Source organism: Ammospiza caudacuta, chromosome 6 (genome assembly GCF_027887145.1).
Source record: "Ammospiza caudacuta isolate bAmmCau1 chromosome 6, bAmmCau1.pri, whole genome shotgun sequence".
NCBI lineage: Eukaryota > Metazoa > Chordata > Aves > Passeriformes > Passerellidae > Ammospiza > Ammospiza caudacuta.
In genome coordinates, this window is record NC_080598.1 from 63,595,432 (window position 1) to 63,619,994 (window position 24,563).

Below are 24,563 nucleotides of genomic sequence, written 5' to 3' on the forward strand. Positions count from 1 at the left end.
GATGTAGCCTCAAGTTGCAGCAGGGAAGGCTCAGCTTGGACATCAGCAGGAATTTCTCCATGGAATGGTTGTTAAGCATTGGAAGGGGCTGCCCAGGGAGGTTTGTATTTGCTGGGAATGTCCCCATAAAGGCAGCAATGATGAATCTCACTCCATGTGAGGCTAATTTGTTACTTTATAATACTATTTTATATTAAAGAATACTATACTGAACTGTAATAAAGAATACAGAAAAGATATTATTAGCTAAAAAGCTAATAATGAATACTTGTGACTCTTCCAGATTCTTGACACAGCTTGGCCCTGATTGGCCATTGAGTCAAAACAATTCAGAATCCAATGGAACAATCACCTGTGGGTGAACAATCTCCAAACACATTCCACATGTGAGCACAGCACAGGAGAAGCAAATGAGATAAGAATTGTTTTCCTTTTCTCTGAGGCTCCTCAGCTTCCCAGGAGAAAAATCCTGGGCAGAGGGATTTTTCCAGGGAATGTGAATGCCACACTGGGAGGTTTGGAGTCCCCATCCCTGGAGGTGTCCAAGAGGTGGCACTCAGTTCTCTGGGCTGGAGACTGTTAGGAAAATTAATCCACAAACACCAGAGGTTTGTGTCCAAAAAGGAGACAGAGGAATCCTTTGACTTTATTCAAATAAAGAGAGAGGCCATGGGGCATTCCCCTGGGATCTCTCACATTTTTGGAGGATGCAGCCTCACTTTTTATCCAAATTTCCCAGCCTCATTTCCCTTCTCTCTTTCCCCATTTCTGAGGTACTTGAGAGGTACAGACTCCCCAAAACACCTGATACCAGAGATGCCCCCCTAATGTACAACCCTCCCTTTTAATTTTTAATTCTTACAGAATTTAGGGGTTTTTCTTTCCCGTTGTTTCTTTCATCTTTCAATGTCTAATTTCATTTATCAGCACACCTAAAGTTTATTTGCAAAAGCAAATATCTTTTTCCATTCATCAATCAGTGGAGAATCCCTCCCATTGTTTCTTTTATCTCCTAGTGCTGGTTTTATCTACCAGCACACCCACAGCTTGTTTGGAAAGACAAATTCATTATTCCTCTCAGGACAAGGTGGGAATTGGACTTGCTGACTTTTGAAAGGATTCTGTGTGAAATCCTGGCTCCTGTTGTTGGTGACTTTGCTGAGCAGGGAGAGGTTCCTCATTTGGGGAATGTTGTTCCTCAGTGGTACCTGGGTGAATTCAGTGAATTCAGCAGCAACTGGGAAGGAACTGAGAGAACATTTTTGATTAAGTGGTATGGGAAAGTTAATTTTTGAATGGAATCTCTCAGAGCTGGATGTTGGGATGCTGGAAAAGCAAATTCACCTGGGTGAATTCAGTGTGTAACAACTGGGAAGGAGCTGAGCAGAACATTTTTGATTAAGTGGCATGGGAAAGTTAATTTTTGAATGGAGTCTCTCAGAGCTGGGTGTTGGGATGCTGGAAAAGCAAATTCACCTGGGTGAATTCAGTGTGTAACAACTGGGAAGGAGCTGAGCAGAACATTTTTGATTAAGTGGCATGGGAAAGTTAATTTTTGAATGGAGTCTCTCAGAGCTGGATGTTGGGATGCTGGAAAAGCAAATTCACCTGGGTGAATTCAGTGTGTAACAACTGGGAAGGAACTGAGAGAACATTTTTGATTAAGTGGCATGGGAAAGTTAATTTTTGAATGGAGTCTCTCAGAGCTGGGTGTTGGGATGCTGGAAAAGCAAATTCACCTGGGTGAATTCAGTGTGTAACAACTGGGAAGGAGCTGAGCAGAACATTTTTGATTAAGTGGTATGGGAAAGTTAATTTTTGAATGGAATCTCTCAGAGCTGGGTGTTGGGATGCTGGAAAAGCAAATTCACCTGGGTGAATTCAGTGTGTAACAACTGGGAAGGAGCTGAGCAGAACATTTTTGATTAAGTGGCATGGGAAAGTTAATTTTTGAATGGAGTCTCTCAGAGCTGGGTGTTGGGATGGTGGGCAAGCAAATTGCATCCTGTGAAAGAGGGGGAATGGGGAGACACAGGAATGTTGTCATTCCCAGCAGGACAGGAGCCCTCCATGGATGAAGCTCTTGCTGTGAGACTGCTCATGGAGTTCTCTGCACAGAGCCTGGCTGAAAGGCAAAATGTGGCCAAAAAGGCTGTGGAATCTCTTCACTGGATGTGTTTTGGTTTGCAGATGGCTCTGGGGAATGATATTTCCCAGAGCTGTGGCTGCTCCATTCCTGGCAGTGTTCAAGGCCAGGTTTGGGCCCTGGTTTAGTGGGTGGCATCCTCACTCGTGCCAGGGGTTGGACCTTTGTGATCTTTAAGTCCTTTCCAACCCAAAGCAATCTGTGATTTTATGCACCTGACAAGATGGGTTTGAATCCTAGAAAAGTCACCAAGTGCTGATGGCAGCTGTGTGGGGGACAAGGTGGCACTGAGGAATCCCTCATTAGCTGGAAGAGGAGGCTCAAAAGGTGTTAATTACAGATCTGGATGGTGTGTCCCAAATAGCTCCAGGTTCCCTCAGCGCTGACAAACCCAGTGGCTCCCGTGGGAAGAGCTGGGATTGCTGGGATTTGTGGTGGGAGCTTTGTCACCCTCCCTTTGTCACTCTGTGCCATGGTGTCATCAGCCTCTTGTGTCCCCACAGCTCTTGGTGCCACTCCAGCCTCCTCTGGGGTGCCAGGGTAAACCTTTTGATGTCACTTGTGTGTCATTTGTCACCTCAGAGCCCCAGCCTGCAGCTCCCCACCCCTGTCCTGCCACTTCACTGCTCTGTTATTCACTTTGTTTAAGAGCCAGCAATGCAAAGTTGAGAGAAAAAGGATCCACAGCCCTTGGCTCAGTTAGTCACCAAAATCAATGTAAAAACTTCAATTTTTGTGGGATGGAATTACACAGAATGCACATAGCCTCAGTGTAAGCTGCTCTTTTAACAGTGACCAGAAATAAAGCTTCAGCCTTGGAATCATTAAATTTTTCTGCTTTATCTTTCTCCCTCCTCCATTTTCCATAGATACAGGGTGGATTAACTTCAGCTCAGGTCACAGTGCAGAGATGTTCATTCATTCCATAAGTCCTGCTCTAATTGGCAGCCCTGCATATGAAATACTTTCTCAAAAAGGGACACAAGACTTTATGTGCTTCAATAAATCTCACTCCCATCCTCAAGAAATACCAGACAGCACTGCATAGCCTTTTAAAATGCTAATTATTGGCATAAATTGTGCATTCTGCACAAAATTTGCAAATTAAAGCATCATTTCAGATTGAAGTATCTTTATTTTTTCTTTCCCTTTTTTTTTTTTTTTTTTTTTTTTTCAAATAACAACTTAAAACTTATCAGTGAGGAACATCCCATATGTTGCAGGGAGAGATTTCAGAAGGAATGTCTGCCAAGCTCTCACAAGCCATACTGGCACTTTCTGTTAGCACCTTCATCCATGATATTTTTGTGCTGTTTGGTTTTTGGGGTGGTTTTTTACCAGCTTTTCCATTAGGGACACACTGGTGCCTTTTGAAGAAGAAAATTAATAAGGAAAAGTAATTTTTGACCATCTAAATCAAAACTAAGGAGGGAAGATGTCAGTGGGGTTTTTTTTTGCCTTTTGAATGCACATTTTTTAGTAGCAAACCTGCAGCTAGACCCCACCAGAGCTCATTTGGCGCATTCTGTCCTCAGGTTCCCACCTTGAGCAGAAGCTGGTGCAGCTCCCAGGGTGCTGCTGCATCATTAGGCAGATCCTGCTGGTTACAGAGCTGAAAACAGAGACCCCTTGTCCAGGGAAATTCCAAATTATCCCTGCTAATTTCATTAGGGACTGCAGCTCAACCTCCTCGTTAGCCTGGCTGGATGCTGTGGTTGCAGGGTGTCCTGTGAGTAGGTAAATGGAAAAGATGCATCTTGTGGATGCTTGGATGAGCAGGTCTGTGGTGGATGTGACATAATTTTATTTTTTCCGTGGTAGTTAAACACATTTATTATCTAAATGTAGCACAGCAGCTGGTGCAACAAGCTGCTCCTGTCAGCTCTGATGTTCCCTGGGACTCTCTGGGAAGAGACAGCCCCTCCTCCAGGCTGGAGCAGAGATTCAGCTGCCCCAGCAGGAGCTCTGAGCTCTCTTGGTACCACAGGGATGCTTCTGTAAGGGAGAAGGCTTTATAATCTGTGTTTCTGCCTCATACAAAGCAAGGTTTTGTGGCAGAACGTACTTAATTGGAGGGGGTTTTATTTGGCCTCAGGATCCTGGAATTCTTGGTTTGTGATGAGGCAGAGTGTTGGCTTTAAAATAAATCTCTTTGGGATGTCTTTGTACTGTACACACTCACATGTTGTTATTTGGAATGGATTTTTTTTTTCATGGAAGTTGATCTGTGTTTTTGTTGAATTTGTGGAGGGAGAGATGTTGTTGCACATATTGAGTGTTGGTTCTACCACCCAAACCCATCAATAAGATGAAGAGGAAGGTAAAGAAGGACTAGCTTCTGTCTTTAAACTTAGAACTTCTGTCTTGTTTTATATCTATTACTGTATTTTAAAACTTTAAATTTTTTACCTTGTGATATTACGCACTTCTATTCAAACTACAAACTTTTAATTTTAGTGCTATTTATTAATTTTGGAAGCTTCTCCACATCCTCAGGTCAGTGCAGTGTTCTCTTGGGGGGTCAGAGCCTGTCAGCACAGAAAGTCTGAAATTCTCAGCATCCAGAACTCCAACATCTGAGTGTAATTTGGAGTCATGGAATGGTTTGGGTTGGAAGGGAGCTTAAAACTCATCTCATTCCTTTGGCAGGGACACCTCCCACTGTCCCAGGCTGCTCCCAGCCCTGTCCAGCCTGGCCTTGGGCACATCCAGGGGCAGCCACAGCATCTCTGGGTGTTCCAGCCCAGCCAGGAATTCCCAATTCCCAATCTCCCACCCATCTCTGCCCTCTGGCACTGGGAGCCATTCCCTGTGTCCTGTCCCTCCATCCCTTGTCCCCAGTCCCTCTGCAGCTCTTCTGAAGGTTTTTCAATGTCACATTTTTCACCCAAACCTACTCTTCTCCAGGCTGAGCAATCCCAGCTCTCCCAGGAGAGCTGCTCCATCCCTCTTGAGATCATCTTGGTGGCTTCCTCTGCCTATCTAGGAATGTTCTTCTCCATGTTCTCAACCTTCTTTTCAAATCTCCTGTTGTTTCACCTTGTCACACCTTAGGCAGGGCTCAGACCTTTAGGCTGGGCTAAATTTCATCATCTCCTGTGCTTGGGGAATGAGGGCAGTGACTCTGCTGTGCTTTTCCGGAGCAGCTGCAGTTTTGTGTCACTTCTGGGCTGCTCTCAGCTGAAGCTGGGCTCTGCCTCTGTCTGAATCTCCTGTTTGGATTCCAAAATCACATTTGTCTGTGCTGCTCTTCACAGCCCAAAAATTGCTGTCTGCACAAGCACCAGCATCTTGGCCTAATCACCAATTACATTTTTATTGCAAGTCCCATTAGAAAGCATTTTAATTGTGGATTATCATTAGGATAATTACTTTGGAATAGCTGTTTTGGTACATTTCCATTGCTATGCAAGCCTGGGCAGAGCCTCTCAGAAGCCTTTCACTGCATTAATGTGTGCTGCTAGAATCTCAAATGAAGATTTTCCTGTAAAATCTTTTCTATAATATGAGCTCTTCAGGTATTTGGTAGCTTTATGTTCCATTTAAATCCTCGCATTGCATTAAATACATATTAAATGCTTGTTTTTCATCCTTTGGTGCAGGAAATAAGCACCCAGCTGGTAAACATTGCCTTACAGGTTTCAACTTGAGCCTGTCTTGCAAGAGAAGTTCAGGCCAAGAGGTAAAAGGTGATAGTTAGGGCATGAACTGCTTTTGGAGCAGCTTGTTTTGTGTGTTTTTATTACCTAACTCATGGCTGGGTGTTGGGCAGGAGCTGTAGCAGCCTGCTCAGGGTTTGGGTGTATCCCCAGGGCTGTTCCTATTCCCAACCTCCCCAAATCCCTTGTTTAGCCTTTTCCCTGCTCACACCATCCCAGCTGTAAGCTGGATCACTCCAGTTGGTGTAAAAAAGTGGGATTTTATCTGGATCCTAGTCCTTCTTCACCTTCTTCTTCATGGGTTTGGGTGGTAGAACCAACACTCAAGATCTGGAAGGTGCAGGGAGTGGGTGCAGTGGGTTGGGAGGGGACAGGGAGTGCAGTGCTCTGTGCCAGAGCAGGGCAAAGCCTTCCTGCCCTTTGGAAAGCAGTGCTGGAGGAGATTATGGAGAACCTGAACCTCCCAGGATCCTGTGATCGACCAACAAAGCACCTTCAGTGCCTCTGATGGTGCAAAATCCTGTTGTTCTTCAGAAGGATGGAGTGTGGATCCCAGCTGGGCTGGCAAACACCCCAAAATCTTCAGGAAAGGACAGGAAAAGGTGACTGGACAGGTGTTGGCTCTCACCCTGAATCCCCTCTATGTTATTGATGAGTGATGGGATGCCATGAAGTGTTTCAGGCCAGGCTGGGGGGGCTTGGACCATCTCGGTTTGGTGCAAGGTGTCCCTGCCTGTGGGAGCCAGGTGGAACTGGATGGGCTTTAAAACCCCTTCCAAGCCAAACCCAAACTCAGGGATTTGCATCCTGGAGTTGCCATCTCTCCTCTGGAGCGGGATGAGTCTGTGTGTGTTGTGGAGCAGTGATTTCACAGCAGTTTTCAGAGAGCAGCAGTGGCAGAACATGCCTTGGGTCTTGAGTTGCTCTTTGATAGCTGCCCGTAGGGAGAGTGGAGTTGGCATTTCTGCAGCTGAGCTTTGGGAACAGCCTCTCCCTCCCATTTCCTCATCTCTCAGCACAGCTCCACTTCCACTGCTCACTTCAGCTCAGCAAACTGAGCCCAGGCCAGCCCTGAATTTCCTCAATAAAGTGCTGTTATTTCCTCAAGGAGGCAGTGAGTGCTGCCTGCCACTGACATATTTTCTGAAAAATCCCTTTGCCAGGATTTTTCTCCTGAGAAGCCTCAGAAAAGAAATGTAAACAGTAATTATCTGATGGCTGTGGAATGTGGTCTGGAGATGGTTTGCCAACAGGTGCATCTTTGATTGGTCTCATGTGGTTGTTTTTACTTCACGATCAATCCCAGCCAGTTGTGTCAGGCTCTCTGAGTCTGTCACGGCTTTTTTTTTATCATCATTCCTTTCTAGCCTTCTGATAAAATCCTTTCTTCTATTTTTTTAGCAGGTTTTAATATAGCATTTTTAATATAATATATATCATAAAATAATAAATCAGCCTTCTGAAACATGGAGTCAAGATTCCCATCTCTTCCCTCATCCTGAGGACCCACAAACACCACAAGAGCTGCCCTCCCTTTGAGGGAGCTCCAGGGGGGTGAGAGCAGCTGGGGAATGGTTCAGAGCATCATTCCCCAGTTCTGTGAGCAAAATCCAGGAATGGATCCACATGGCTTTGCAGGGAAGAGTCAGAGTTGAGGTGGTTTTTTTTCAGGGAACATCCCATAGCTCTGTCTCTTGGAGTCAGTGTGGTGGGATAAAGGGTTGTGACTTTAAGCTGACACAAAGAGGAGGTTTAGATGAAATATTAGGAGGAAGTTCCTCACTGTGAGGATGGTGAGGGCCCTGGAACTGAGGAAGAGGATGCTCAGGTGGCTGCCCCTGGATCCCTGGAATGTCCAAGGCCAGGTTGGACAGGGCTTGGAGCAGCCTGGGACGGTGGAAGGGTCCCTGCCCATGGCAGGAGGTGGAGCTGGATGGGCTTTGAGGTCCCTCCCAACCCACACCATTCTGGAATTCAGTGATTTTATTGAAATCAGGAGTTCAGAGTAAGAAGCTGTCACATTTAAGGCTTAAAGACAATTCCCTGTTTCTCTCTTATGGATCATCTGACTGAAGGGAATCTGCAAAGATAACTTGGAATTAAGATGAATGGTTTCTTCAAGCTTTCAGCAGTTTGCTCTGTTAACATCAGCATCATTCTGCAAAATTTGGGAAGCAGCTGAAGCTAAATCAGTTTGCAGCTCCCCTGTTTTTAATGGAGTATTTGTAAATCCTACACAAATGTAGTAGCATGAGATTAAAAACAACCCCTCAGTAATAATTCTAAATATGCTAACATACCTCTGGAATATTCTCAATTTAAGCAAGGATGTATATCTGTGAAAATATGGGTTTGTTATTTATTATTTTAATCAGAGAAAGGCAGCCAGGCACAATTTATTCATGGTGTATATCAAAATACCTATTTTCAGGCCATTACTTCTTGCATGGAAAATAGCAATGTGTCAGAATTCTTTCAAGGTGTGCATTGAGTCTGTGCATGAGTGGGTTTTCTTCTTAGAAAAACCATAAATTAGAGTTGTTTCCTTGTGTTTCAATGCATAGCTTCAAGTAATTGTTGCTCTGGGGTGACTATTTCAGCATGCATTTGTATCAGGTGAATTCTCTCCCTGTTTAGATGAGGATTTATGGCTTCAGTTGGTGTTAATTTAACAAGTGAGTAGAGGGATTTGTCATCTAATAAAAATCTTTAAAGAAATTTATTTTGAAGAGCCAGAAGAAGAAAAAAAAATTAATAACCTCGTCTTTATAGCAGAAGAGATGAGCAGGTATGTGTGGTGGGGGATTGTGTCTGTAGCTGCATTGCCTGGAAATTACACCCAATTTTCTTCAGAGTTTCTGTCAAACTGCTGATCAGAATCCGTGGGGGATGTGGTGCAGTGCCTCTGGCTGGGTTGCCCTGGGGATTTCAGTGACTGCTGGGAGATAATGAGAGGGTGGAAGTGCAGCTCTGACAGCCTGTGACACCCAGGGGAGACAGGTGAAAAAATGGCTTGAAACAGAGCTTGTGTGCACTTGGACCTGGATGAGGAGTCTAAGGAAAAAAAAAACAACATTTCCTTAAAGTTTGGAGTTGGGTTTTCTCATGGAGCTGAGTGCTTCTGTTGGGGCAGGATTATTCCAGCAGGAAAAAAGCTCCAGGAGAGCTGCAGAGGGACTGGGGACAAGGGATGGAGGGACAGGAGCCAGGGAATGGCTCCCAGTGCCAGAGGGCAGGGATGGGTGGGAGATTGGGAATTGGGAATTCCTGGCTGGGCTGGGATTGCCAGAGCAGCTGTGGCTGCCCCTGGATCCCTGGCAGTGCCCAAGGCCAGGCTGGACAGGGCTTGGAGCAAACTGGGACAGTGATGGTGTCCCTGCCATGGCAGGGGGTGACACTGGATGATTTTTAAAGTCATTTCCAAATCAAACCCTTCTGGGATTTTACAAATTTGGGACTGTTGTGCTGGACCACAGCTGGAGAACCTCAACTTCCCCTGAGTAAAATCAGCCTTTACATTTCCTGGATGAGGACACAAAGCCACCTCAGTTTTTAGGTGGGGAGACCTGGAGCTTTTCCCAAAAGATTTGCCAGAATTGCAAGACCACATTATTTTCTCCAAACTCCTGTTTCTTGCTTTGACTTTTATTTTTAAAAACTCTCTGTGTCAGTTTGTGAACAGCTTTAGTAAGAACTGAACCCTTTCAAAGAGCAGAAAGCTCTGTAGTTGCTGTATTTAAAGATTTAAAGGTTTAGGGATGTCTAACAGCTGTTCCTCCACAATATTTCCTATTGTGGAGGAACATATATAATGTTTATATAAAATATCTATATAATATTTCCTAATCAGCTTCTAGTGATAATAATAAATAATTCTATAATAAATATATAATAAATATTATAATAATATAAATAATTCGATAATAAATATATCATGAATATTATAATATAAATAATTATGTAATGAATTATAAATCTATAAATATTAGTATTATATGAATTGATAATAGCATAAATATTATGTTGATATGAATAGTTATATAATAAATAATGGGTGGTTTTTCCTGCTCTGTTAGGTACAGGTTATTTACCATTTTCTTCACCTCAAGTAGTTGTTGTGGTGTAAAATTTTGTGTTTTGTTCAGACAGTATTCCTGTGCTTTTACTGCTTTTAATCTGAGCAGCTTTAATTTGAGGTTGGCTAATTTCCTTCTAAACTTTACTGTTTCTGAATTCCTCATTGCTGGTGTCAAACTTTAACCCCAGCCTGCAGCTGCAGTGGGATGGGGAGGAGAGCTGGGAAAAGGTAAAACCCATGGGTTGAGATGAGAACTGAATAATAATAATAATAATAATAATAATAATAATAATAATAATAATAATAATATCCAGAAATAAGTCTGGGTCTGGCCATATCCCCCCCAATTTCTTGTGCAGCTCCTTGTTGGCAGAGCACAAGGTACTGAAAAATCCCTGATTTAGGGAGAGCACAACCAAAACAACCAAAATATCAACATTATCCTCATCCTAAATCCAAATTGGTACCAACTACCAGGAAAGAAATTAACTTTATCCCAGCCAAAACCACCTCCTTCATGCAGACAAAGTGAGGCTGACTTGGCAATACCAAGGAACTGGGGGCGTTTTCAAAAATCTCCTTTATTTTGCTCACTCAGGGACTCCAGGAATGTTCATCTATTCACTGGAATTTTATCTTCTTTATAATCAAGGATTTCCATGCTGAATTTGGAACTCTCACATGTCCTGTTGTGTGTTGGGGAGGCAGGGAGGGTTTTGTGCCCGGCAAGGATGGCTCAGCTCAGGCCTTGAATCAGCCCTGATTTAAGCACATCCTCCTGCTGAATTATTTTCTCCCTTATCACGGGAAGGATATTCTGCTTTATTTAAACCTTTGCCATCTCTTTGGACAAGAATCCAGGAGATTAGGAGTGCAGTCACACCAGGCTCTAAAAATAGAGATGCTGAGCAGTTGCATTTCTTGGCTGTTTGCACAGGCCTGCAGCGACTGCAAAAAGGATGTACAGGATGCTACTTCCCTTTCCCCCTTTTTTTTCTCCTTTTCCCCCTTTTTTTATTTCCTTTCCCTCTTTTTTCCCCCTTCCCCTTTTTTCCTCCCTTCCCCCTTTTATTTCTCCCCTTCCCCCCTTTTTCTCTCCCTCCCTTTTTTTCTTCCCTTGTTTTTTTTTCCCTTTTCTTTTTTTCCTTCCCCCTTTTCTTCCCCCTTTCTTTTCTCTTTCCCCTTTTTTCTTCCCCTTTTTTTCTCACTTCCCTTTATTTCCTTCCCCCTTTCCCTTTTCTTTCCCTTTTCTTTCCCTTTTCTTTCCCTTTTCTTTCCCTTTTCTTTCCCTTTTCTTTCCCTTTTCTTTCCCTTTTCTTTCCCTTTTCTTGCCCTTTTCTTGCCCTTTTCTTGCCCTTTTCTTGCCCTTTTCTTTCCCTTTCCTCTCCCTTTCCTCTCCCTTTTCCTCTTCTCTCTTTTATTCCTTTCTCCTTTTTCCCCCCTTTTCCCATTTCGTTTCCCTTCTCTCTTTTTTTTCTCTCCATTCCTCCTTTGGTTTTCTTTTCTTTCATCAGAAAATAAATATCAGTGATGGAAAAGTGTTTTCACTGCTTCTCTCCAAAATGTGGTACATGATTAATCTGCTTTTTTAGTAGCATCATGAACTTTTCCTGGGGAAAAAAAAAAAAAATTAAAATTTTTTAAAAAGGGAAAGGAGAAGAGATAATTGTAGATTTTTTTTTCCCCCAAACCATTGACTTTCATAGCATTTCCTACCTTCTCAGAACAGGGTTTGGGCAGAGTTATCCATATGGGATTTTTGGATAGCTCAGGATTGCCCAGCACATGGAGCAGCTGAAGCAGTTCCTGTCCCAGGTGGTGGCAGTGATTTATCCTCACCTGTCTCACTTCTCCTGAAGGACAGAGGAGCATTAATGCACCCATGGAAAGTGCCTCAGCTCAGGGATTAAAGTCATTAAAAATCATTTGGCCGGGTGGAAGTGCAGGTGGAAGGTTAATGTCATTGTTCCTTTGGTTGTAGAATTATTAAAAGGGGGTTGCTTTGGTAATAGGGGGGAAAACACATTGAAACACTGAAATAAAAAATTGATGCTTGGAACTGGGAACTTGGATTTGGTTTGTTGTGCTCATCTTCAAAAATAGGGATGCTGTTGGGGCCAGGATTGAGGTAAAGGAAAGAAAGGAAAATAAAACATTTCCTTGCTTTGGATGATGAGTGACTGTAGTGGTTTTGGTTTGTTAATTGGAGATTTTTTGGTTAATGTACTAATGAGTGTGGTGGGTTTGGTGTTGGTTAATTATCAGTGTGCTTAATAGAAGGCACTCATTTACTTCTTGTTGTGAGGTAGGACTGGGAGACAAGTAGGTTAAAACTTTAAAAGACTGTAAAGAAATATTTTTTACTAGGAATTAAAAGAAAGAGTAATAAGAATTAGAACAAATTACTAACAATATTAGTAATATAGAATTGGAACAAAACCTTTAGGATACTTCTCCTCCTCCTGCAACCTTTTCTTTGTTAATGATAATGTAAAGAAATAAAACTTAAAATTTTACTCAGTTTACTACCTCTAAAATAATCTTTCTTTGGTTAGGGGGAGAAGTCCCTCTTGTAAATGTCATGGAGACTTCTCTACAAGAAAATAGTTCTTTTGTGGTTCTTAATTTTTACACGTCACAGCTGCTTGGGGAAATCTGTTATTGTGAAATCTTTCCTATTTTTCACAAGCTTTTTTTTGCAGTTGTGTTTATGGGTTATGCTAACGTTTCAGTACTGTTTTAAAGATGAGCTGTTCAAAAGTAAAGATTCTCATGATTTATAGAATGCCTGGATATTTTATATTTTGTCTGATTTCTTGCTGCTTTTCCTTTTTCAATGATGGGTTTTTCACACAACACAAATAAATATTTTTTTTAAATAACATAACTTACCATTATTCCCATTTTCCCCCAGAGAAGGTCAGAGATACTTTGGGGTTGAGATATTTTAAGTTTTTCTCATCTCTTGGGAGAGGTGCAGCAATGTTCATGTTCAGATATGCTGTAAAAATGCAAAATCTTTTAAAAGCCTCTCCATCTGCTCCTGCAAGTTAAAACACTCACAAGTGATCCTGTTTCTCACCCTTGGAGCTCTCCAGCCTTCCAATTCACTATGCAAAATTAAAATAAAACTCTGCTCTTTCAAGCCAAATTTTAAAGAGTTTTCTTTGTGTTTAAAAGCGCGGAATTGTTTTCCTTCTGTGCTGATCAAGTGGTTGATTTCAGTGGATTCTGGATTTCAAAGCAGAGGTGAAATTCTTAATTTTCTATTTTCTGATTTTCTAATTATTTTCTAATTTTCTAATCCTTACCTTTCCTATTCAGCCCCAAACCCACCAGGATTAACAGAAACCTTTGAATTTAATTTATGTGGATTATGTTAAGCCCATGCTGCGATACATCCAGACTCTTTTGAGCATGCAGTGCACAGAATTTTTTTCATTCTATGAGAATTTAAGCATTTCATAATAAGAGCTTGAAATTGAGGGAATTCCAAGAGTAGTCTGTACAGGAAAACATTCATTTCTTTGTTGTAGGATGCGAGATACAGCAAGAAAAGTGGAAGAAAAATATTTTTCCAACCTTGCAACGCACGTGGAATTCCTTCCAGTGGAGTGGAGATCAAAGCTGACCCTCGATGGAGGTACAGGCCTCAGTTCTTGTGCTCCTCCAGCAGCTGCAGAATTCTCCCCAGAAATCTCATCTGTGCTCTCTGCTTGTGCTTTTCCTTTGGTTTTGTTTGCACAACTTTGAACATTCCCATCCCTGGCAGTGCCCAAGGCCAGGTTGGGCATTGGGGCTTGGAGCAGCCTGGGATAGAGGAAGGTGTCCCTGCCCATGAATGATCTTTAAGGTCCCTTCCAACCCAAATCACCCCATTATTCTGTTTTCTCATTCTCCTGGATGTAATTTAATTCATTTTCTTTATTTTCCCAGACACTGTGGACTCCATAACCCCGGATAAAGTGCGGGGTTTGAGGGACATGCTCAACAGCAGTGCCATGGACATCATGTACTACACCAGCCCTCTCTACAGGGATGAGGTGAGTGAGGAAAACTGCTTTTTGTGTGAATTCACCAGAGCAGGGCACAGAGGCTGAAAAAATGTGGATTTGGGAGTGTCAGGGAAGCTCCCCTCTAAGGAAAACCTTTGTAAAAGGTGTTAACACTTTGTAGGTGTGTCAAAAGGAAAAAAAATTAAAAGGAGAAGAGATAATTGTAGAAAATGTTGGGGTTTTTTTTTGGTTTTTTTCCCCAAACCACTGACTTTCATAGCCTTTCCTACCTTCTCAGAACAGAGTTATCCATATGGGATTTGTGGGTAGCTCAGGATTGCCCAGCACGTGGAGCAGCTGAAGCAGTTCCTGTCCCAGGTGGTGGCAGTGATTTATCCTCACCTGTCTCACTTCTCCTGAAGGACAGAGGAGAAGAAAGACAACAAAAAGCACAATCCATGTCATTTATTCAAAGATGTCTAAAATGGGTCTGTATCAACAGCTGAGAAATGGGAAGGGCTTTAATGCTGTTCTCCTTAATTTCTGCATATCTAGAAGTCCATAGAGCTCAGGTTCTTTTTACCTCTGACAAAATCCATGGGTATTTGTCACTTTATTTCTGCTGTTTCTGGGGACAGATGGGATGGCAAACGTGCCCAGTCTGGTTGCATTTGTGTGCACTTGCCTTGCAGGGACACCAAAATGATCCCCAGTTAATCACTTTATCAGGGGGCTCTTCATATCCTGGGTGCTCCCATCCCACCCTGACCCATCTTGTAGCTCTTGAGTGACCCCATTAACCAGAGGAGAAAAACCAGGAATGTGATCATAAATTATAGTGGCCTGTAAATAATGATAAGCCTTGAATAAATGATAATAACATCAATAAATGAAGCAGCCCATAAAAAATGGACAGTGCTTCACCCCAGTATCATCCCTGGTATTTCACAACTACTGGAAAAGCCCTCTGGGGCTGTTTTAGGATTAATTTCTGTAGGAATTGCAGCTTTTTCCTGTGTTTGCTGTGTTATATATGGAGTTGTGTTAATCCTTTTGCAGCCTTGGTGCCCTGAGCATGTTTAGACTGGGGTAAGGTCACCTTACCCCAGTCCTACCTGGATATTTAATGTCAAATTAGGTGTGTTTAAGTCCTTTAAACTGGCAACACAATTTTCAAGCCAAAATCTGTACCTCCCTTCCTGCTCAGTGATGCACAATTCATTGATCAGGGCTCTCCACTGTCTCTCAGCTTTCCCTGCCTGTTGTGTACCTGAAGCCAACACAGATTTTTGTGGCAAGCCATGGAAATCTCTCTGGCAGCTTGAGAACAGATATTTTTCTAACTGCATTAGATGCTTGGCATGTCTGTGGACATCTTATAGGAAATGGATTAGTGAATAAAGTTCAGGTGTGCTGGCCAGCAGTGCATGAAAATTTAATTCATTGCTCAGTAGAATTGCAGTTTTACAGGTTCATCACCATCCCCTGGGTGTGAGAACTGACATAGGAGGAGCATGATTAGATCTGATTACAAAATACCAAGTTGGTTTTATTCATCAAATCAAATTAATTTCCTTGAAGTGTTGGCAGCAGTACACTCAAGTTACTCTTCCTTATCCCATTTTATTTTCCGTGACCTAACTTTGCAGAGTTTAACACTACAGTGTCAGTTCTGGATGGTTTTCCCACCTTCAGTGTGTTTTTCTTGTGTCACTTTGCTCCTTCCAGCTCGGAGATGAGCCTTGGCTTTGAGGATTCACACATTGCTCAGAATTCATGTCCCTGCTCACTGCTTTATCACCCCAACACAATTCTGTGTGTACCCTGGGCACTCCAAGTGCTTTCCACACAGAAATCCTCAAAGGGTCTCAAAAGGAGATTATTTTATTAAACTTTCCTTTGCCTCTGGGAAATAAACTGAGGAAAGTGGTGAAGAGTGGAGCTGCCATTCAGCTGATGGCTCTCAGAATCCCAGCCTGGTTTGGGTTGGAAGGGATCTGAAAAATCATCTCATTCCAACCCCCTGCCATGGCAGGGACACCTTCCACCATCCCAGGCTGCTCCAAGGTCCATCCAGGCTGGCCTGGGACACTTCCAGGGGTCCAGGGGCAGCCACAGCTGCTCTGGGCAACCTTCAGCCTTCACAGAGCACAATTCCCAATCTCCCACACCCATCCCTGCCCTCTGGCACTGGGAGCCATTCCCTGGCTCCTGTCCCTCCATCCCTTGTCCCCAGTCCCTCTGCAGCTCTCCTGGAGCCCCTTCAGGCCCTGCCAGGGGCTCTGAGCTCTGCCTGGAGCCTTCTCCTCTCCAGGGGAGCATCCCCAGCTCTCCCAGCCTGGCTCCAGCCCTGGAGCAGCTCCATGGCCTCTCCAGCAGCTCCTCCTGATGCTGGCAGCCCCAGAGCTGGCAGAGCATTCCAAGGGTCCTCCAGTGACCAGGTCACTCCTGGCAAGGACAGAATCCTCTCCCTGCTCCCCTGAGTGCCAGTGGGACAGCTCAGGACCCTGTTGGCATTTTGGGCTGTGGGCACCCAGGGCACAATGCTGGGATGTGGCATTTTCAGGGTCCCCCATCGTGGGGAGGAGTGATGAATCTGACTCCATGTTCTTAGAAGGCTAATTTATTGTTTTATGGTGTTATATTAAAGAATGCTATACTAAACTATACCAAAGAATATAGAAAGGATACAGACAGGAGGCTTAACAAGATAATAATGAAAAACCCGTGACTCTCCCCAGAGTCCTGACACAGCTGGCTGTGATCAGTCATTAAGTAAAAACAATTCACATGTTGGATAAACAATCTCCAACAGCATTCCAAAGCAGCAAAACACAGGAGAAGCAAATGATAAAATACTGTTTTCCTTTTCCTCTGAGGCTTGTCAGCTTCCCAGGAGAGAAATCCTCAGCAAAGGATTTTTCAGAAAATGTGATAGTGATTCTTGGATGGGAATTTTCTTTCCCCTTTCAAGGATTTTCCCCACTTAGGAGTATCACAACTTCTCCTTTTAAGCTCCTGAGCACTCTTTAGGCAGCTCATGAAGGGTTTGCAAGTGGCAGCCCCTGTGTCCCACCAGGGGAAGGTGTCACTGTCACTTGAAGAGCACAGAGCTGTCCCAGGGCACTGCATTGCCCATTTGAGCCCCCCAGAGCGTTTGGGTGCCCCCCTCTCTGATTTCAGGTATTGTTTCTTCTCCAGTGAGGCAGGAGAATATCCAAAAGGTGCCTCTGACTGCTGGCATGTGATGTGATACCAGGCAGCATTAATAATTCAGCACAGCCCCCTGAACATCCCAGTCAGATTCAGCTGGGCTGGTTTTGTGGCAGAGAATTCTGCTGTGTCCTCCTCTCTACCAAATCCCTCTTCAGACATTACCCAGATGTAAGAAAAAAACAATAAATTGATATTGTGATGCACACAGGCCTATTTCTAAATGAAGAATCATTTCACATTCTGCCCCTGACCTCGCTGGTCCATCTGTGGTAACACAATCTTGGGTTTTAGTGTCCTCACTGGGGCACTTGGTTTCACATCTGTGTCACTGGAGCTTCATATTGCTTTAATAATAAATGCTTGCAGCAGAGATTAGAAAGACTAATTGTTGCATAGTAAATGCAGAGTTGTCACCTTCATTATACTGTTAAGTGCCTTTTTTTTTACTGATCTTCCCTGTACTTACTTGCAGGCTAATTGTAAATCTGTGAATTATTGATACATGGCTTGGCAGAAAATGCCTTTAGTGCAGAATAAATATAATTTACATTCATCATCCAAAGATTTCTAAGGATTTAGTGCAAATATTGGAGAATATTTAGTGCAAAAAGTGGAGAAACTTCACTGTCCACCTTAGAATCATGGAATAGTTTATGTTGGAAAGGAAATTAGGGATAATCTCATTCCAACTAGACATCTTATTGCTCAGAGTCCTGACCTTGGACTGGCTTCATGATTTACCCTTATACACAAATTTAAAAGGAGAATTAATGACTAACCTCTTGAAATTTGGGACAAGTATTAACTTTTAGCAGAGCTTTCATCCCTTTGGGTTGTTTTGCAGTGGAAATACCATTCTGTTGTGCACTCCTTTCAGCAATAAAAGACAACTGGTTCAGGTGTGTTTGAAAACCATATGGGAAGCAGGGAATTTTAAGCTGAGGCTGTTTCAAGACTGGTTTTGCATATCCTGTTGAACCCAATAGTGAAGGAGCTGCTTGGCTGGTTTAATTAATTTGATTGCCCTTGAATGTGTTCTCAGCTTTACAAAGTCATTGGTTAGTGGCTGTGCCTGAACCTAAACTTAATCTTGAGCACAGTGACTTGTTAGAAATGGGTTGGACTCAGCTTTTCAGCACAAGAGGGGTCCTGGGAGAGGCTCAGGCAGCTCCACAGATCCTTTTCCCGTGCCATCCCTGAGACAGAGCCCTTCCCATCTGTTCCCACAGCCACAGCTCGTTCTGGCCTCTCATCTGTTGTTGTGACACTCCTCTGGCATCCACCCGTGATTCCATCAGGGAATGTGACAACTGTTGTCCCCTTGGGGATCAGCAGCCTCACCAGCTCTGCTGGCACCTTCTCCTGGGCCACGTGGAGCAAAAACTCCTCAGCTTTGCTTTCCCAGTCCCCCCTTGGCTTTCAAGGAGCCTCTTCCCCCTCCAGCTGGCTCACACTCCTGCTGGCTGAATTTCAAAGGAGTTTGCACTTTCTCCTCGAGTTCTCTTGACATTTGGGATGAGCTGCTTGCAGGGCTCACTGTTCCTCAGATCTCCTTCGCATTCCTTCCCCACAAAGCTGCAGAAGCAGTCCTGCTCTTCAGGCTGCAGAGGGTGCACAGCTCAGGCGTGCTGCACTCCCTTTCCATGGGTACCTGTCTCTTGTTTTTATTTTTCTTCAAACTGTTGGTGTGGGAAGATTGTTTAATGGGTGAGGATCCTGGGGAGACAGCGCAGAGAAAGGAGCAGCACTCAAGCTCTGTGTTACTGCTGTGCTCAGGTGCCAGCAGGGCTTTTCTGCTCCCTCTTTTCTTGGGGAAAAAAACCTCATTTTTTGGATATTGAGAGGAGAATGTAATTTTCTACACTGATAATTTTGAAAACCCCCTTCAGTCCCAACAATCTGCCCCTAAAATGGAGCAGGGGATGGAGTTCTGGATCTTCTTGGTGTGTGTCCAGGGGCTGTTTGTCCACACACACATCCCAATTTCCTTCTGCTTTGCCAGGAACATGCTATCCATGCTTATTTATGCTGTGTCTTCAAGGCTGCTTTCCCTCAGAGGAGGGTGAACAGCAGCTTGGGATGCTGGAATTTAGAGGTTGAACAGCTGTTTGGGGTGCTGGTGCTGGAAATTAGGGGTTGAAGAGCTGTTTGGGGTGCTGGAATTTAGAAGTTGAACATCTGTTTGGGATGTTGGTACTGGAAATTAGAGGTTGAACATCTGTTTGGGATGTTGGTACTGGAAATTAGAGGTTGAACATCTGTTTGGGCTGTTGGTGCTGGAATTCAGAGGTTTGGATTTTTCCAGCCCAGCATGGGATGCTGTTAATGCTCTGCAGAAAAGGGCAGCAGCTCTGGATGTCTCACTGCTTCCACAATTTCTTGTTCCCATCATGATCCAGCAGTTCAGGAGGTGTTAAAATAGATGATTCTGCTGCCCTTTTTATCAGTGTTCTTGAGCCTGAGGTGACAGGGACGTGTCACCTGATTCCCTCCCTTTACAAAACCCAGGCCTGTGCCAATTCAGGATTCCTGAATGGAGGGGATAAGCTGTTATTTTTTGATTTCTTGGAAGCCATGTGCCAGCCAGGCACATAACTGGGAAAGCAAAGGGCATTCTTGGCCTCATCAAGCCCAGCCTCCTGCTCCTTGGTCAGTTTTTGGCTTTCCCTGGAATTGCATGGCCCCCAAGCCAGCTGCCCATGGATGTGCATTCCTTCCTCTGCCTTTAATTTGGTTTCTGAAGGGCAGAGAGCTTCTAACCTCAGTCAATCTGAATGTGAGCTGCTGCCTTTTGAGCAAGTTGATCCTGCAGGCTTGAGTTTCCTGCAAGGAGGATTTATTGGCAAAACTTCAGCTGATAGAGAGAGATAATCTCAGAATGGGTTGGTTTGGAAGGGATCTTAAATCCCATCTCATTCCAAACCCGTGCCATGGGCAGGGACACCTTCCTACCATCCCAGGCTGCTCCAGCTTGGCCTTGGGCATTTCCAGGGATCCAGGGGCAGCCACAGCTGCTCTGGGCACCCAGAGCCAGGAATTCCTTCCCAATATCCCATCTATATCCCCTCTATCAGTGGGAAGCCATTCCCCCTTGTCCTTTCACTCCAGGCCCTTTCTTGGAAATATTTCAGTGTCCTCAGGCTGATGGAAAATGAGGGCCAACTGGGAGGATGGGATTTGATGCAGCTTTTCTGGAAGAAATAGGAAGTGTTCCCTTTGTTGCAGTGTTTGATCTGCTCAGAAACAGATAAAGGTGCTGCATTTCCCTGCTCCCTCTGGAGGAGCAGAGCAGCTGACAGGGAAAACATCAGCTCAATCCACTGCTGCCTCATTGATTCTTCTGGGAGGTGTTTGAGCTTGTTTAGTCTGTGGGAGAAGCCTTAGGAGGTGGTGAAATGGCTTGGGCTGATGCCTCATGTTTTAGATTTTGTATTTTTCACATTCTGTGCTGCTTTAGTGTGAGGGTCTGAGCTCCATATCAGGGCATGGTGAGCTCTGTGCACAGAGCAGGGAGACAAAACAGTTCCTGCTCCAGCTGGGCACCAAGGACAAATGACCCAAATCTCAGCCCCACAGCACAAACCCCGTGGGCTGGAGAGAGAAAAACAAGCAGGGTGGGACTGCAGGGGCTAAAGCTGGAATGGGACAATGAACTGCAAGGTGCAAATGGAGCAGAACTGATCCCAGGGACAGAGCCCGTGCCCGGCCGTGCATTTTGGGGCCATTTTGGTTCATCTTGGGTGCAGCCCTGGCTGGGCTCTGGTGCTGCCCAAGGTGGATGCATGGAGGAGATGCTTTGAATGAATCCCTGCTTTATTCTGGAACTCCATCCAGCCTCTGCTCTAGGGCAGCCTGCTCAAGGCATCAGTTTCTGGTGACCCAGATGGGACCAAAGCCACAATCCCTGGCTTAGGGAACTCAAGGAACCTCCAGGCTTTTTGTAAGGAAAGCCCTATGGAGACCTGGGATGAAAAAGCAGCTCTACTGCTCCATGCCATTGGGATGGAAAAGCAGTCCCCAAAATGAGCTGGGAACTGGGAGGGAGGATGGAAGAGGGGAGCTGCAAAGAGAGAAAGGAGTCTGGTCTTGCTGCATTCCACTGTTCCCACCATTCCTGGGATTTTTGGGTGATTCCTGCAGAACCAGCAGGTGCTTCCCAAGCACAGTAGACCCCATGGAGCAGCAGGTGCTGAGGTTTGGGGCTGGCAGGGCAATCAGTGAGAAAAGGGCTGATTTCAGCAGGAATTCCTTGGATGGAGCTGCAGTGGAGCAGGAGAAGCTTTCAGCAAGCTCAGGATGGGGCACCATTACCTGTAACCCAACCATGAGGTGCAGAATGGAGCAGCCACTTGGATATCCTGGGTTTGGGAGGCTGAGAAGGGATTTGTTTTATTTTTGGGGTTTTTTTTTTTTTTTTTTTTTTTTTTTTTTTTTTTAATTTAACAGTGAACCTTTACTTAAGACCCTTTAGAGGGAGTAGAAAGACAAGCTGTGCATGAAAAGATCAGCTCTTTAAAAATTTATTACAGTGATGCCATTTAGGAGAGAAAGTTTGATAGGCAGTCTGATTTTTCATGTTTAAATCCTACCAAAAGATTCATTGATTTTAGGCAATGTAAAGTGGTTTTAGAAGTATTTCTACATGGACTTTTAGGACCTACCAAGCTGTAACTACAAAAGGTTTGAAAGCAGTTCATGTTGCATTTACTGCACTAAAACCCTCTTCAAACTTTTCTTTCACAAGTTGGAATATTTTATGCTTCTTAAGACTAAGAAAGCAAATCAGGATTAAATCATAGACTGGCTTGGATTGGAAGGGACCTTAAACATCATCCCCCAATAAATATTACCTCAGCTTCATATACTGCTTAACCAAGCAGGTTTTAAGCTGGGACTTTAAATGAATATTCATTTTTGTTTCAGTTCCTTTTATTTTTCTCCTTTTTTCCCCCCTTACTCTGCAGCACAAAGGTTCAGTTTCTAATCTTAGGGCTGGCACAGGACTGCTGGCAGGACACCAACCTGCATAAGTGCTCACTGCAGGTGCAGGGCTCCTGGTTTTGGCAGAGCAGCAAACCAGACCATTCCCAGGGCCTGGAATTCTGGAGCCCTTCCCAGAGCAGATCTTCCACTCCACAATTACCTGGGGGTTCTGGAGTTTAGGAATTGTCTTCATCAGATGATTTGGTTGAATTCAGGGCTTGGATTCTGGTCTGCAAAATTGCAAATGTGCACCTATTTGGAAAATATTTTTTTAGTTATATCCATGTTTGTGCTGAACTTCCCAGTAACAGCAAGTTTTTAGTGAGGAGGAGGATTAAAAACAGGGCTGGACTCAGTTTTCAACCTGGATTTTGCAAGAAATGTTCTGTTTTATGTTTGCAAGATCAGATCTTTATAATAGAAATGCCACGATGCCAGAAGATAATTTACCTATTCCTGGCAGGAATCCCCAAACACTTTGATTTCAACTGGCTCTTGCTATTTTGCTCTGGATTTTAGTCAAAAGCTTTTTAAATGGAGAGGATACCAGCCAGCCGCAGCTCATCCTGACTGACATTTCCAGCTCCAGCTCTGCCTGTTCATGTGTGGAATTTTGTGCCCAGACTCTGTGTAGACCCAAATGGAAGAAGAGGCAGCACCACAGTCAAAAATACTTGAAAATGGGTGTTTTGCTACTCCTTTCTGCAAGCTGCTGCAGGGCTCTGGTAATCATCTCCCCATGCTGCAGGCACAGCGTTTGTTGTGTGGATTCTCACTCAGTAAAATGTGTATCAAACACTGGCACTTCTGGTGCCATTCATATTTATATTCAGTAATGACTCAGGCTCTTGAAAAATCATGCTGAAATTATATGTTCCATGGCTTTAATTTCCTCTTGCTAACAAGGGAATGATTTGCACTCTCTTGTTTGTCCTCCTCCCTGCCACAGCCTGGAAGCATTGCTCGGTTTCCATCCTGAGTTTCACAGGCAAAGCTGGATTTTTTTTGTTTGTTTTTGTTTGGTTTGGGGATGTTTGGGTTGGGTTTTTTTTGTTGGGTTTTTGTTTGTTTGTTGGGGTGTTTTTTTGTTGGCTTGTTTGTTTTATTGGTTGGTTTGGGGGGGGGTTCTTGTCTTGATTTTTTTGTTGGTTTTGGGTTTTTTGTGGTTTTTGGTTGGTTGGTTTTTGTTGTTGTTTGTTTTTTGTTGGCCAGTTCCCAAATCTCATGGTTTCCAGTGTTTCTCTCTAAAATACTTTATGGGAAGCTGTACCTTTTTATCCTACAGGGTTGGGTTTGGGCAGATAAGCTTCTCAGAGACTCCATGAACATAGGACCAACATTTGTATATTTATTTATTCCTGTAGTACTCTAGGATTGGTCTGTGATGTTTAAGAACCATGTTGCACTCCTGCTTTTCCCCCAGAATCCCTCCAGGAAACCTATAACCAGAAAACTGGTTTTTTAAACATTGTTTAAGTCAAATGTTCAAATTCTGCCTCTGTTTGTCTCTTTTTTTGTCTTTTTTAGTTCCTGTGTCATCATCTTACCTGAGATGAGGCTTTTCATTTTTTAGCAGCATTGTTTCAGTCTGATTCCTTGGGAATACTTTCCAACAGGTGCAGGTCTAGGAAGGGAAGGAGGAGAGGAAGATGCCTCTCCTTTCAGCCAGGCACTGGGGAGAAGAAGGAAAAGCTTGATGAGTTCAAGCCTGTTTTACTGAGACCCAAAAGCAATTTGAGGATATTTTCCCAGAACCCATCCAGGCTCTCACTGCAGTCTGAGCACATCCATTTGAGTGGATTTCTCTCTTCCCCGTCCCCTGTTGCTCACAGGGATGAAGGGAGAAGAGGGGATATGAGCTGTTTAGTAGGGTGATGCCAAGGTTATGGCAGAGATGTGAGTTTGATGCCTCGGGTTTTAGTTTTTATATTTTTCACATTCTGTGCTGCTTTAGTGTGTGGGTCTGGGCTTCATTTAGGGGATGGTGAGCTCTGTGCACAGAGGCCAGCTGGGAGGATGGGATTTGATGCAGCTTTTCTGGAAGAAATAGGAAGTGTTCCCTTTGTTGCAGTGTTTGATCTGCTCAGAAACAGATAAAGGTGCTGCATTTCCCTGCTCCCTCTGGAGGAGCAGAGCAGCTGACAGGGAAAACATCAGCTCAATCCACTGCTGCCTCATTGATTCTTCTGGGAGGTGTTTGAGCTTGTTTAGTCTGTGGGAGAAGCCTTAGGAGGTGGTGAAATGGCTTGGGCTGATGCCTCATGTTTTAGATTTTGTATTTTTCACATTCTGTGCTGCTTTAGTGTGAGGGTCTGGGCTCCATATTCAGGGATGGTGAGCTCTGTGCACAGAGCAGGGAGACAAAACAATTCCTGCTCCAGCTGGGCACCAAGGACAAATGACCCAAATCTCAGCCCCAGAGCACAAACCCCGTGGGCTGGAGAGAGAAAAACAAGCAGGGTGGGACTGCAGGGCTAAAGCTGGAA

General features: G+C 44.1%; 1 protein-coding gene across 1 annotated transcript in view; it reads left to right on the forward strand.

The window, feature by feature from the left end:
• The window catches only part of DDHD1 (DDHD domain containing 1), a 67,533-nt gene that overhangs the window by 28,263 nt on the left and 14,707 nt on the right, over nucleotides 1-24,563 (forward strand). The window contains exons 5-6 of the mRNA XM_058806862.1: nucleotides 13,420-13,526; nucleotides 13,820-13,926. Of these exons, the coding sequence (XP_058662845.1) occupies nucleotides 13,420-13,526; nucleotides 13,820-13,926 (214 nt within the window). The remainder of the gene's footprint in view (nucleotides 1-13,419; nucleotides 13,527-13,819; nucleotides 13,927-24,563) is intronic.